This window comes from Myotis daubentonii, chromosome 1 (genome assembly GCF_963259705.1).
Source record: "Myotis daubentonii chromosome 1, mMyoDau2.1, whole genome shotgun sequence".
NCBI lineage: Eukaryota > Metazoa > Chordata > Mammalia > Chiroptera > Vespertilionidae > Myotis > Myotis daubentonii.
Window position 1 is genome coordinate 53586659 of NC_081840.1, and position 12251 is coordinate 53598909.

The window sequence follows — 12251 nt, forward strand, 5'->3', positions numbered from 1 at the left end:
TAAAAAACACAAAAAGAACCCTAACTTAACTCTGGTGCCTTGTCACATATAGAATTTTTTTTTATATTTGCAACCATAGTAAAATAAAGACTTATATTTTTGATATTTATTTTATATACTTAAATGCCATTTAACAAAGAAAAATCAACCAAAAAAATGAGTTCGCGTGTCACCTCTGACACACGTGTCATAGGTTCGCCATCATTGCTTTAGCTAATCAACAAATTCCAAAACAAATGACTTTTTATTCTAAAATTAACAAAATGACTAGAACACTCATCTCCAACTCCCCATGATTCCTCCTTTTTTGTGGTAGAAATTCAAACAGTGTAACTCTAGTCTCTCTGGCCCTCATTTCAGGCGTAATGGCTTATTTGGGAAGAATAAACTGGTGGGTTCAACTCAATGCCACTCTTCATCATCTTGGGATGAACTCCAACTGGGGACAGGGGTGGGGCAGGGTGGGAGAGAAGCCTGCTTTGGCCTGGGTGTTGCTGTAACATTTTTATTCTATTCCTTTTTATTTTTCATCTATAGCATATACACAATTTTGCACTATGTTTTCCCATAACAAACAGAAGGAATATGTTTATCTCTTTATAATTAGTTCCTTAAATGGATACGAAATACTTTAATAATTTGAAGTTAACATAATGTATGTATCAGTCTATTCCTATTGTTAGTTCAAGTCCCCCTCCCCTTTTTTTTTCACTTTTACAGGTAACAATATAGCCCTAGCTTGTTTGGCTCAGTGGATAGAGCCTAGCTTGCAGGCTTGATCTCAACCCCACCCCCTCAGACAGGGAGCATGCAGGAGGCAACCAATCCAATTTGCCTCTCTCACATCCATGTTTCTCTCTCTGTCTCTCCCCTCCATTCTCAAAAAAATTAACGGGAAAAATATCTTCAGGTGAGAATTAACATACATACATACATACATACATACATAAATGTAACACTATAATAAACATATTCAAAAGCATGTAACTTTTTTATTCTATTCATAGACTAAAATAGAATTTAAAAATTTCTGTAATATTTAGGATCTTTTGCAGTTATATGAAATAAATATGTTGAGCAATTTTTAAAAATTAGACACTTTGCTGTTCCCCCCCCCCATATGTGATTCTGAAGTAAACAAACCACTTATAACACCAACCACCCACCCCTGAAAAAAAAAAGCAGAACATATCTCTTCTTAAAATAGTCCAATGTTTCAGAAAATATTTTTACATCTTAGGATGAATTAATCAAAAGAAAAATAACTAATAAAAGCTTAAAGTTCCATTTAAGATGGCATTATCTGAGTTTTCATATTTCCCTAACAAGAACCATTAGAAGCCACTGGGAAATGTAGTAGACCAAGATGATGCAGAAGGCTTTTATTCTGCTCAAACCCACAGAAATAATGTAATAAAGGCTATACTGCTAAGCTCAATAGATGTAATGTAAAGAGGGCTATATTGCTAAGCTCAGACTCAGGCAAGGAAAATAACCTGACACCAAAAATAAAGCAGCAACTAAAAGTGAGAACAATTAACAGGAACAGAAGACAAAATAGCTTAAGAGCTAAAAAATGATGCACGTGTGGGAGTCAGGGAGAGCTACACTTATTAAACACAAACAAAAACACTACCCATACCTTCAGGTGAACAGAAATGAAACTATAGACATTGGTGAAAAAGAATCTTTTGTGAGTAGAAAGAGCATACAGAGATGTGGTCCAAGTTTTCCTTACCAAGATGGTATATAGAGGCTCTATGCCAAAACTAATACAGAAAGTTGGCCGAGAACCAGTCAAAACTCTAAGCTAAATGCAAAACCATCTTGAGGGACATTTACTCACTGACAATATACAGAACTCTCTCAGAAAGTAAACCCTGGTAAAGATGACTTCACAAAGATAACAAAACTGCATAAAGAACCAAGTCACCAAGAGGGATAATCAGCAGATACAAAAACAAAAAACAAAAAACTGTATAAGAACTGAAGATAATAAAACAATTAAATAAACATTTTTCATTAAAAAAAACAAAAAAGCAAGAATAGAAACCATCAGGCAAGAACCAAACATTATAAAAGAACACTAAATATGGAAAAGAACAAAACAGAAATTACAAAAATCAAAACACAGTCATTGAAATTAAAAACTCAAACTCAATGGATAAGTTGGACAACAGAATGCACTGAAGAAGGAATGAATGAACTACCAGACAAATAAGAGGAAAATCACCTACCAGGAGGTACAGAGAAACAGAAAGATAACAATACAAAAGAGAGATTAACATCCACTAAAAATAGACTGCATGACAAAGACAGATTTATATCTACCTAATAGATGGTGCAGAAGGAAATCCCAGATAAGGAGGGAATGTCAATATTTAAAGAGATAATGCTCAGAATTTTCCAGAAATAAAGAAAGATATGAATCTCAAGCAGAATTAAGAAAACAAATCCACACCTGTATATATCATAGTGACACTGCAGAACTTCAAAGACCAAGAGAATATTCTTTAAACTGTGGAGTGGAAAAAATAGACCATCTAGAATTATATGTTCAGCTAAACTGTCTTTGAACAATAAGTGCGAAGGAAGAAATTTTTCAGAAAGAATGAAGAATTTAAGACTCAAATTTTCACAGAAATAAGTAATGAAGGGTCTATACTTCAGGAAGAAGAAAACTGAACTTGGAAAAAAAGAATTATAAGAAATTAGAAAACATAATGATAAATCTAAATTAGTACAGACTATAAAAATAACAAAGAGGGGTGTTCAAACAAAGAGGAAGGAAAGTATAATCCAATATTTAACTTTATAGGCACGAAAAAAAAACACACAAGTTTAAGCAGTATTTCCACACCAGTAAAAGTGAAGACAATATAAACTCATTCAATCCAACAGAAGTCATAAGAACTAAAGAAAAGGCATAGTAAATACAAAACACAAAATAAGATAGCCAAAACAACTTCAAATTAACAAGCAAAATAATATAAATAAATTCACTTATTAGAAGGCAGAAATTATCAGACACGATATAAAAGGAATACTCTTAAAGCTAAATGACATAAAAAGTTTGAATATAAATGAAAAAAGATATGACAGAGATGACATCCTAATGAATGAAAGGAATAATTCACCTAGAGCAGCGGTTCTCCACCTGTGTGTCGCAACCCCTTTGGTGGTCGAAAGACCCTTTCACAGGGGTCGCCTAAGATCATCCTGCATATAGGATATTTACATTACGATTCATAACAGTAGCAACATTACAGTTATGAAGTAGCAATGAAAATAATTTTATGGTTGGGTCACAACATGAGGAACTGTATTTAAAGGGCCAGAAGGTTGAGAACCACTGATCTAGAGGATTTAAATAAATAATATATCCCCCAAACAAAAATGGACACAATTATATGAATAACTAGAGGTCCGGTGTACAACATTTGTGCACTCTGGAGGGGCCCCTCAGCCCGGCCTGCACCCTTTTGCAGTTCCGGAGCCCTCAGGGGATGTCCAACTGACTGCTTAGCTGCAGTTGGACATCCTTGGACATCCTTAGCGCTGCCACGGAGGCGGGCCGCTGCGCTTGCCAGTGGTGAGCCTGGCTTGTGGCTGAGCAACGCACTCCCTGTGAGAGCACACTGACCTCCAGAGGGCAACTCCTGCGTTGAACATCTGCCCCTTGGTGGTCAGTGTGCATCATGGTGACTAACTGTTCTGCTGTTTGGTCGATTTGCATATTACCCTTTTATTATATAGGACTAGAGGCCCGATTCACAAAATTCATGCAAGAATAGGCCTTCCTTCCCCCGGCTGCCAGCACCAGCTTCCTTCTGGCACCCAGGACCCGGCCTTCCATCTGGCCCTGGCTTTGTCCAGAAAGATGTCCGGAATGATGTCCGGAATGACGTTGAGTCTAATTAGCATATTACACTTATATTATTATAGATTATTTTTCAATTATAGTTATAGTTGATTTTAGTACATCTCTAAGAAACCAATACAGCCAGTAGAAAAAAAATGGTGATATACTGATATTATGGACATGAAAATTAATTAGTCTGCTCTAACAGATGGTCAACAAATAGTAAATATACTTCCTATCAAAGATTATTTTTAAAAAGTGAACATGTACTTGATCACAACTAAGTTTCAATACATTTTTGAAAATCAATGTTATATATATTATGACTATAGTTTAATTAAAATAATTTTTTAAAATAAAAATAAAACAAGAAAACCAATACGTTTAGAAACTAAAAAACACACACTTTAAATAATTAATATGAAAATCATAAAATATTTAAAACTTAAAATGACAAAAAAAGAAATATATATCAAAACAGGTCCTACAAAATAGATAAGCTATAGTTAGAGAGAAATTTACAGAAATTAAATGTATTTGTTAAAAAATAAGAAAACAACCCTGGCCGGTTTGGCTCAGTGGATAGAGCACCAGCCTGTAGACTGAGGGGTCCCAGGCTCGATTCTGATCACGGCACATGCTGGGTTGTGGGCTTGATCTCCAATGAGGGGTATGCAGGAGGCAGCCAATCAGTGATTCTCTCTCATCACTGATGTTTCTATCTCGCTCTTCCTCTCCCTGTCTCTCTCAAAGCAATAAAAATATATTTTAAAAAAATAAGAAAACAAAACAATAAATCCATCGCAATTAGAAGAGATAAAAATAATAAAGATAAAGCTAATGTAATTTTAAAGAAAACATAAATTAGCAATAAAACCAAAAGCTAATTCTCTGAAAAAAATCAATAAAATATATAAACAATATTGGTAAGTCCCCAAAAGGTGTGTATTGGATTACAGACAGTCAAGATTTAAAACATAAGAGCTAATTAGAATAAACTTGATATATTTTAAAACATTAAATGGACACTTTTCTAGAGAACTATCAAATAACCAAAATCTATTCTAGAAGCAACAATTACTAATGAAATTAAATTAATAAGCAAAAAAGGTCACCCCAGGCTGTTTCACAATTTTAGTCAAAGAGCAGATGATCCCTGATAACAAAAAGCTTCCAAGAACCGAATAAGACAATATTGAAAAGCCATTCAGCTTATTTCATGTGACAAGGACAATATTGAAAAGCCATTCAGCTTATTTCATGTGACAAGGAAATGAAAAGAATGAGGGGAAAAAACTGAAAGGCCAATTTTACTTTTGTTCATAAATGTAAAAAAACCTACATAAAATGAAAGCAAATTTAGTAGTTTTTAAAAGAAAATAAGAATCTGCCTTTGTAGTGCAGTATGTTAAAACATTAAACAAGGAGGTGAAAAAAAAACACATTTCATCACCTAAATTAATTGGGGGGGGGACATGGAATTTTGATAAGATTTAACAGTCATTCAAAGGAGGAATTAAGGGGAACAGTGTCCTTAACCTGATTTAAAAAAATCTACCAAAACTCTATAGCAAACCTCAGTGATAAGTTACTAAAAGTGGGGCCCCTAAAAATCAAGATAAAAAGAGAAACAAACAAACAAAAAAACCATTTACCATTGCAAGAAAAACATTAAGATACCTAGGAATAAACTTAAATAAGGAGGTAAAAGATCTGTACTCAGAAAACTACAGGACCTTGAAAAAAGAGATAGAAGAAGACATTAACAAATGGAAGAATATACCATGTTCATGGATTGGTAGAATCAACATCATTAAAATGTCCATACTACCCAAAGCAATCTATAGATTCAATGCAATCCCCATTAAAATACCAACAGCATATTTCACAGACCTAGAACAAACTCTCCAAAAATGTATATGGAATAAAAAAACACCCTGAATAGCCGCAGCGATCCTGAGAAAGAAGAACAAAGTTGGAGGGATCACAGTACCAGATATCAAACTATATTACAAAGCCACTATTCTCAAAACTGCCTGGTACTGGAGATCTGCATGCAGATGTTAGGATTGATTGCGAGGTCTGAACTGATACAATCTACTCTGATGGTTTTATGGATATCATCAGCATTGACAAAACCAGAAAGAATTTCTATGACAACAAGGGTTGCTTTGCTATTCATTGTATTATACCTGAGGAGGCCACGTACAAGTTGTGCAGAGTGAGAATGATCTTTGTGGACACAAGAGGAATCCCTCATCTGGTTATTCATGCATGATACTCACACTATCTGCCACCCTGATTTCCTCATCAAGGACAATTCAGATTGATTTGGAGACTGTATATGGTACTAACCTGGGAAGAATTGGTATCATCACCAACAGAGACATCCTGATTTTTTTAATGTGGTTCATGCGAAAGATATCAAAGGCAATAGCTTTCTCGCCTAGCTCACCAACATCTTTATTATTAACAAAGATTTCTCTCCACCATGGAAAAAGGTATCTGCCTCACTACTGCTGAAGATAGAGACAAAAGACTGGCAGCCAAAATGAACAGTGGATAAAATAACTGCTGAATTGGAAAGAAAAATGGATGAACAAAGTAAGAACTTCAACAATGAGATGGGAAACATAAGAAATACCAAACAGAAGTCACAGAGATAAAAAACACAATGACTGTCTATAGGTGACATAACTAAAAAAGGTTTTTAACTTAATTAAAGATAATATGGCATGAAAATATAATAAAATACTCCATCTAACAACACAGAATGCACATTCTTCTCAAGCTCACAGGACCATTCACTGAGAGACCACATTGGTGTCCATAAAATATACCTTACAATTTTAAAACAGTAGGAATCATATAAAGTATGCCCACATACCATAATTGAATTTAATTAGAAAATAAAAAACAGAAAGGTGGGTGGAAAATCACTAAACATTTGGAGATTAAAGAAACAACATACTTTTAAATAATACATGGGTCAAAGGAGAAAGACAAAGGAAATCTAAAAATATTTTTAGCTAAATGAAAATAAAAATACAATTTGTCAAAATCTGTGACATACAGCAAAAGCAAAGCTTAGAGTGAAATTTATAACATTAAATGCATATATCAGAAAAGAAGAAATATCTAAAATCAATAATTTTAGCTTCTGTGGTAGAAAAAACAGAAAATGAAGAACAATTTAGGCTCAAAGGAAGTAGAAGAAAAGAAGTAATAAAAATCGGAGCAGGAATCAATAAATTTAAAACAGAAAAACAATAGAGAAAAAAAATCAATGAAACCAAAAGCTAATTCTTTGAGAAGATCAATAAAATTGATAAAACTCTAACTAGGCTAACCAAGAAAAAAAAGAGAGAAGATACAAAATACTAATATTAAAAATCTAAGAAAAATCATCACTATTGATCCCATGGACTACTTGGATAATGAACGAATACTATGAACAACTTTATGCCCACAATATGATAACTTAGATGAAATGGATCAACTATCAAACTCACACATGAACAGATAATATGAAGAGGCCTATATCTATTAAAGCAGTGGTTCTCAACCTGTGGGTCGTGACCCTTTCACAGGGGTTGCCTAAGACCATTGGAAAACACATATAATTACATATTGTTTTTGTGATTAATCACTATGCTTTAATTATGTTCAATTTGTAACAATGAAATTGGGGGTCACCACAACATGAGGAACTGTATTAAAGGGTCGCAGCATTAGGAAGGTTGAGAGCCACTGTATTAAAGTAATTAATTCAATAATTATAAAATTTCCAAAGAAGAACGCACAAGACCCAGAAGCTCTCACTGGTGAACTGGACTAAATACTTAAGGAGGAAATAATACCAATACTCTACAATCACTTCTAGAAACCAGAAATAGAGTGAACATTTCCTAAGTCTATCAGGCGAGAATAAGACAATACTAAAACCAGACAAAGACAGTCAAGAAGGAAAACTATAGATCAATCTCTCTCATGAACATAGATGCAGAGTTCCCTAACAAAATATTAGTAAATAAAGTCCAACAATGTATAAAAATAATTATATACCATGACCAAGGAGTATGCCAGGCTGGTTCAACATTCTAAATCAATTAATGTAATCACCACATTAAAGAAAAAGAACTATATGATCATATAAATTGACACAGAAAAATCATTTGACAAAATTCAATATTCATTCTTTTTTTTTTTAAAGCTCCAAGAGAGAGAGGACTCTAAAGCTTTTGCCTGGTTTTCTCTTGACTTCACTCCATTCACCTTTTCCTATTGCTGATTTTGCTTTGTATCCTTTATTGTAATAGTGATAGCCATGATACCACCACCACAACAAAAAGTTAAGCAGAGCTGATGATCTTTACTACATAAACATTGGTGTTAGGATCAACATACAAAAATCAGTCTTCTTACTCATCTAACCAATTAGAAAATGCAGTAGGTAAAAAAAAGCCATTCATTATAGCAACAAAAACTATATAGAACCTTGAAAAAAATTACATATGACAGACTTTTATGTCGTAATATAATAAAATAATAGCAAAGGACACTCAAACACCCATGTGTAACCCGAGGGGTACCGTATTTGTGGAAGGGAAGATTCAACAGCATAAAGATCTCTGTTCCCTGCAAATTAATCTATAAATGCAATGTAATTGCCATGTACAGGCAGGGGGTTGGGCAGGTGGTGGAAGAGGGGGGGAGTGAAGGCTTGTCCTACCCGTTATCAAGACCAATTGAAACAGATGTCACACAGTCTTATTCTATAGCTCTCTGGTTTTATGATGTACACATGAAGCTTGGAAAATCTACTGACTTCAATGATCAGCATGTTCCTTAGTCTATCCTCTTAGATAGTGATTATTTCCTCCAATTCTGTATTGAAATCCCTGGGAAGTCCTGTGTTCAGGTAACTGAAAAGACATCACAACATGCTTAAAAGCAAGACAACATGTGGTCAAAATATTGTGTTATGAACTCATATTCTTACCTATCAGAATGGCCAAAACAAATACCACATGATTTCACTTATATGTGGAATCTTCTAAAACAACAACTACAAAAACCAAGTAACAAACTCAAAGATGCAAGGAACAGACTGGCAGGTCCCAGAGGGGCAGAGGTTGAGGGAGGGAGGAACTAAGACATAGTAGTGATCACTATGTAGTACATACAAATATTGAATTATAACGTCGGACACCTGAAATACATATATATAGTGTTGTATACTAATTTCACCACAATAATAAAATTTTAAAAAATGGCCAAACAGTTTACTTTTCTCCATGGTGCAGAAGTGACCTAGAAGCTTTAGTCAGAACTTGGGAACCAAGTTGAAACATCTCAGATTTGCAACTGCAGAGTACAGGTAACAGACCTAATTGCACCTGGGCATCTTTACCACAAAACAACTTTTGCTAAAATAAAACAGTCTGCCTTTAAGTTGGACCATACCCCTAATGACAGCCAGAGCCAGGTGCAAAACATACCCTTAAATAAACAAATGGTATTTAGTGCTATCTGGTGTAGAGTGATGAAAACAACTGAATTGCTTATGGACAACAGGTCAGTTGCTTAAGTACACTCTTAAACAGGAATAACAGACCCATTTCATCAAATCAACAGGGATGATTATGTTCCTACATGCTATATGGCAAATGGTATCTGTTTCTTTCATCTACAGAGTATACATGTCAGTTTTAACTTTAAATGTGCTTTGTACAAACTACATGGTAACTCTGTTTAACTGTTTAAAGAACTGTCAAAATGTGTTCCAAATTTTAAATCAAATTAGTTACTTTAAAAGAGAAAGTGAATTGTTAAAATATAATTCTTTTGTTTTTGTTGTTAAGGGTATATACAATGGTAAATAAAAACATGGTTTCAGAACTTGTGGAACTCATCACCCAGTAGACGCAGTGGTTCTCAACCTTCTGGCCCTTTAAATACAGTTCCTCATGTTGTGACCCAACCATAAAATTATTGTTGTTGCTACTTCATAACTGTAATGTTGCTACTGTTATGAATCGCCATGTAAATATCTGATATGCAGGATGGTCTTAAGCGACCCCTGTGAAAGGATAGTTAGACCGCCAAAGGGGTCGTGACCCACAGGTTGAGAACCGCTGCCACAAGTGAATTTATGGGAACGCAAAGAAAAATTAATAAGACAATAAAGAAAAAAAAAGAACAACAACAGGGGTGACTACTTAGCATAGTCAAGGAAGGCCACTCTGAGCATTATGGGTAGAAAGCATGTGTGACTGCCCCCCAGGAAAAAGCTGAGGCCCCTTAGGCTGAAGTGTGGGAGGCAAAAAGGAGAGAGCACAAGGTCAAAAAAGAGGCCAGAGTCAGATCTGACAGAGCTTTCGAAGTGCAGCATGGAATCATTGCAAAATTTTAGGGACGGGAATGACATTGAAGCATCCATCTTATATAAAAACTGCTGTTTGAAATTTTAACTCTGCTGTTTCTGGCTTCTGTAAATGCTTGCTGGCTTAAATAATAAGGAAAATAAGTCTACTCCCATTTCAGAGAGGCCATTAAACCTTCCCCAGACAAAGTTATCAGTGCTGGTGCCAGGCCAAGCCTTTGGTTGAGGTCTCAAAGCCCCAGCACATAGGGCCCTTTAAGGACTTGCAAAGGGAACCGGAAAGCCCCCATATTTGGGGGACAAAGAAGGTAAAATAGTATAAATATGGGAAACTTCGTGTGTGATTTCACCCAGAATTTGAGAGACATTTTCCTCTGGGCCCGCGCGTAATAAATGTAACTCCATCTCTCTAAGCGTTGCTTGGTTCTTCTCCGGTTTTTCTGTAACATTATCATCACATTAAAAGATTATTCTCCGCGTCTGTGTGAAAACAGGGGGCTGAAGAGTGAAATCGTCTGAGAATGAAAACGCATGTTGTCAGGATCGTTTGCAATTACGTTGAGCTGATAAAGAAATGAAATCCTCCTCCCAACTCCACCAAACGTGGACAAGAAAATTCCAAACGCCCTGAGAAACAGGCTTTCCATGTAGAAACCAAGCCTACAAGACATTCACATACGTAAACTCTAGGGCAGTGGTGGCGAACCTATGACACGCGTGTCAGAGGTGACACGCGAACTCATTTTTTTGGTTGATTTTTCTTTGTTAAATGGCATTTAAATATATAAAATAAATATCAAAAATAGAAGTCTTTGTTTTCCTATGGTTGCAAATATCAAAAAATTTCTATATGTGACACGGCACCAGAGTTAAGTTAGGGTTTTTCAAAATGCTGACACGCGGAGCTCAAAAGGTTCGCCATCACTGCTCTAGGGAATTGGAATCAAGTGGAATTCCTTAAACTATAAACGGAGCTATCCGTGGCGATTCCGGCTGTCCAAACCGCGTCCAGCAGTACCATCTCACCGACGAACATGTTGGTTCGGGTTAAATTAAAATTTCGCTCACTTCAAACACCTTGGTTGGGCGCAGACGAACTCAAGTTAAAAAGACGGAAGAGAATGCCGGGCAGTGAGCTGACCCAACGCTCCCGTCACCAGGAAAAGGCCGTGTAAGCAGCCTCACTTTTAGGCGAAAGAACGAAGGAAGCGCTGAACCGCCCAACGTCTTACTTATATTCTTCCTCCTTGGCGAGGAGGTCCCGGCGCGGCGCAGCCGGTTGCTGAACGCGGGGCGGGAGCGGAGTCCCTGTCCGTCTCTGTAAAAGAGACGGGGATGTTCAGACCCAGAATGAAAAGAGGTTCTGGTCCTCTAGCCCGCCCCGAACCTATACGCGACCCAGAAGTCTGGGGTTGAACCCACCCTCACGCCACGACCTCGACCTGCCATCTTTCGCGGCCGCGACGCCGTTACCGAGGCAACGGAGTAACTTCCCGCGAGAGTTGCCTCCTCACCGGCATCCTCACGCCGAAGGCGCCGACTCCGCGAGGGCGGGGCGGGGGGCCCTCGACCTCTCTGCCCCTCGGCGCTGCGCGCGCTAACGCTGCCCGGAACCTGAGAAGCCAGTGTGCTGCGTTGACATGTAAACTCTCAGGTTGGCACGGAAGGACTTCAGCCGAAGAAGGCAGGTGCATGTCTAATTCTCAGTGCGAAGCAAGATAGTAAAGCCCTACTCTGTTGTGCTTCCCCAAGTTAGTGGCCAATCCGACGCCCCCTGTTCTGTTTTCAGTGAACTAACGCGTCCGTGGAATTGGAAGTTCTCATTGCTCGCAGTTATCCGTGGCCTGCGTCGGAGCTCAGGCTCTCAGGTCAGTAGGCCTCCGTGGATGTCCTGGTTGTGCTGCTCAGTAGCCACGTAGTTAATCTTGGACAAAGCATTGTTATCTCGAGTACTTCACCTGTAAAAACGGGAGTAACAATAGTGCCCGTTCACAATTAATATGA

The 12251-nt window shown here is 37.0% G+C and overlaps 1 protein-coding gene and 1 pseudogene across 1 annotated transcript in view; one reads left to right on the forward strand and one right to left on the reverse strand.

Annotated features, from left to right (window-relative positions):
* TEX9 (testis expressed 9) overlaps positions 1 to 11758 on the reverse strand; it is a 49242-nt gene extending 37484 nt beyond the window's left edge. The window contains exons 1-2 of the mRNA XM_059670271.1: positions 11670 to 11758; positions 11480 to 11565 (exon numbers count right to left, since the gene is read on the reverse strand). Coding sequence (XP_059526254.1) covers positions 11480 to 11565; positions 11670 to 11696 — 113 coding nt within the window. The 5' untranslated portion in view covers positions 11697 to 11758. The remainder of the gene's footprint in view (positions 1 to 11479; positions 11566 to 11669) is intronic.
* On the forward strand, positions 366 to 6428 carry LOC132227836 (small ribosomal subunit protein eS4, X isoform-like; annotated as a pseudogene).
* Positions 11759 to 12251: the final 493 nt, after the last annotated feature.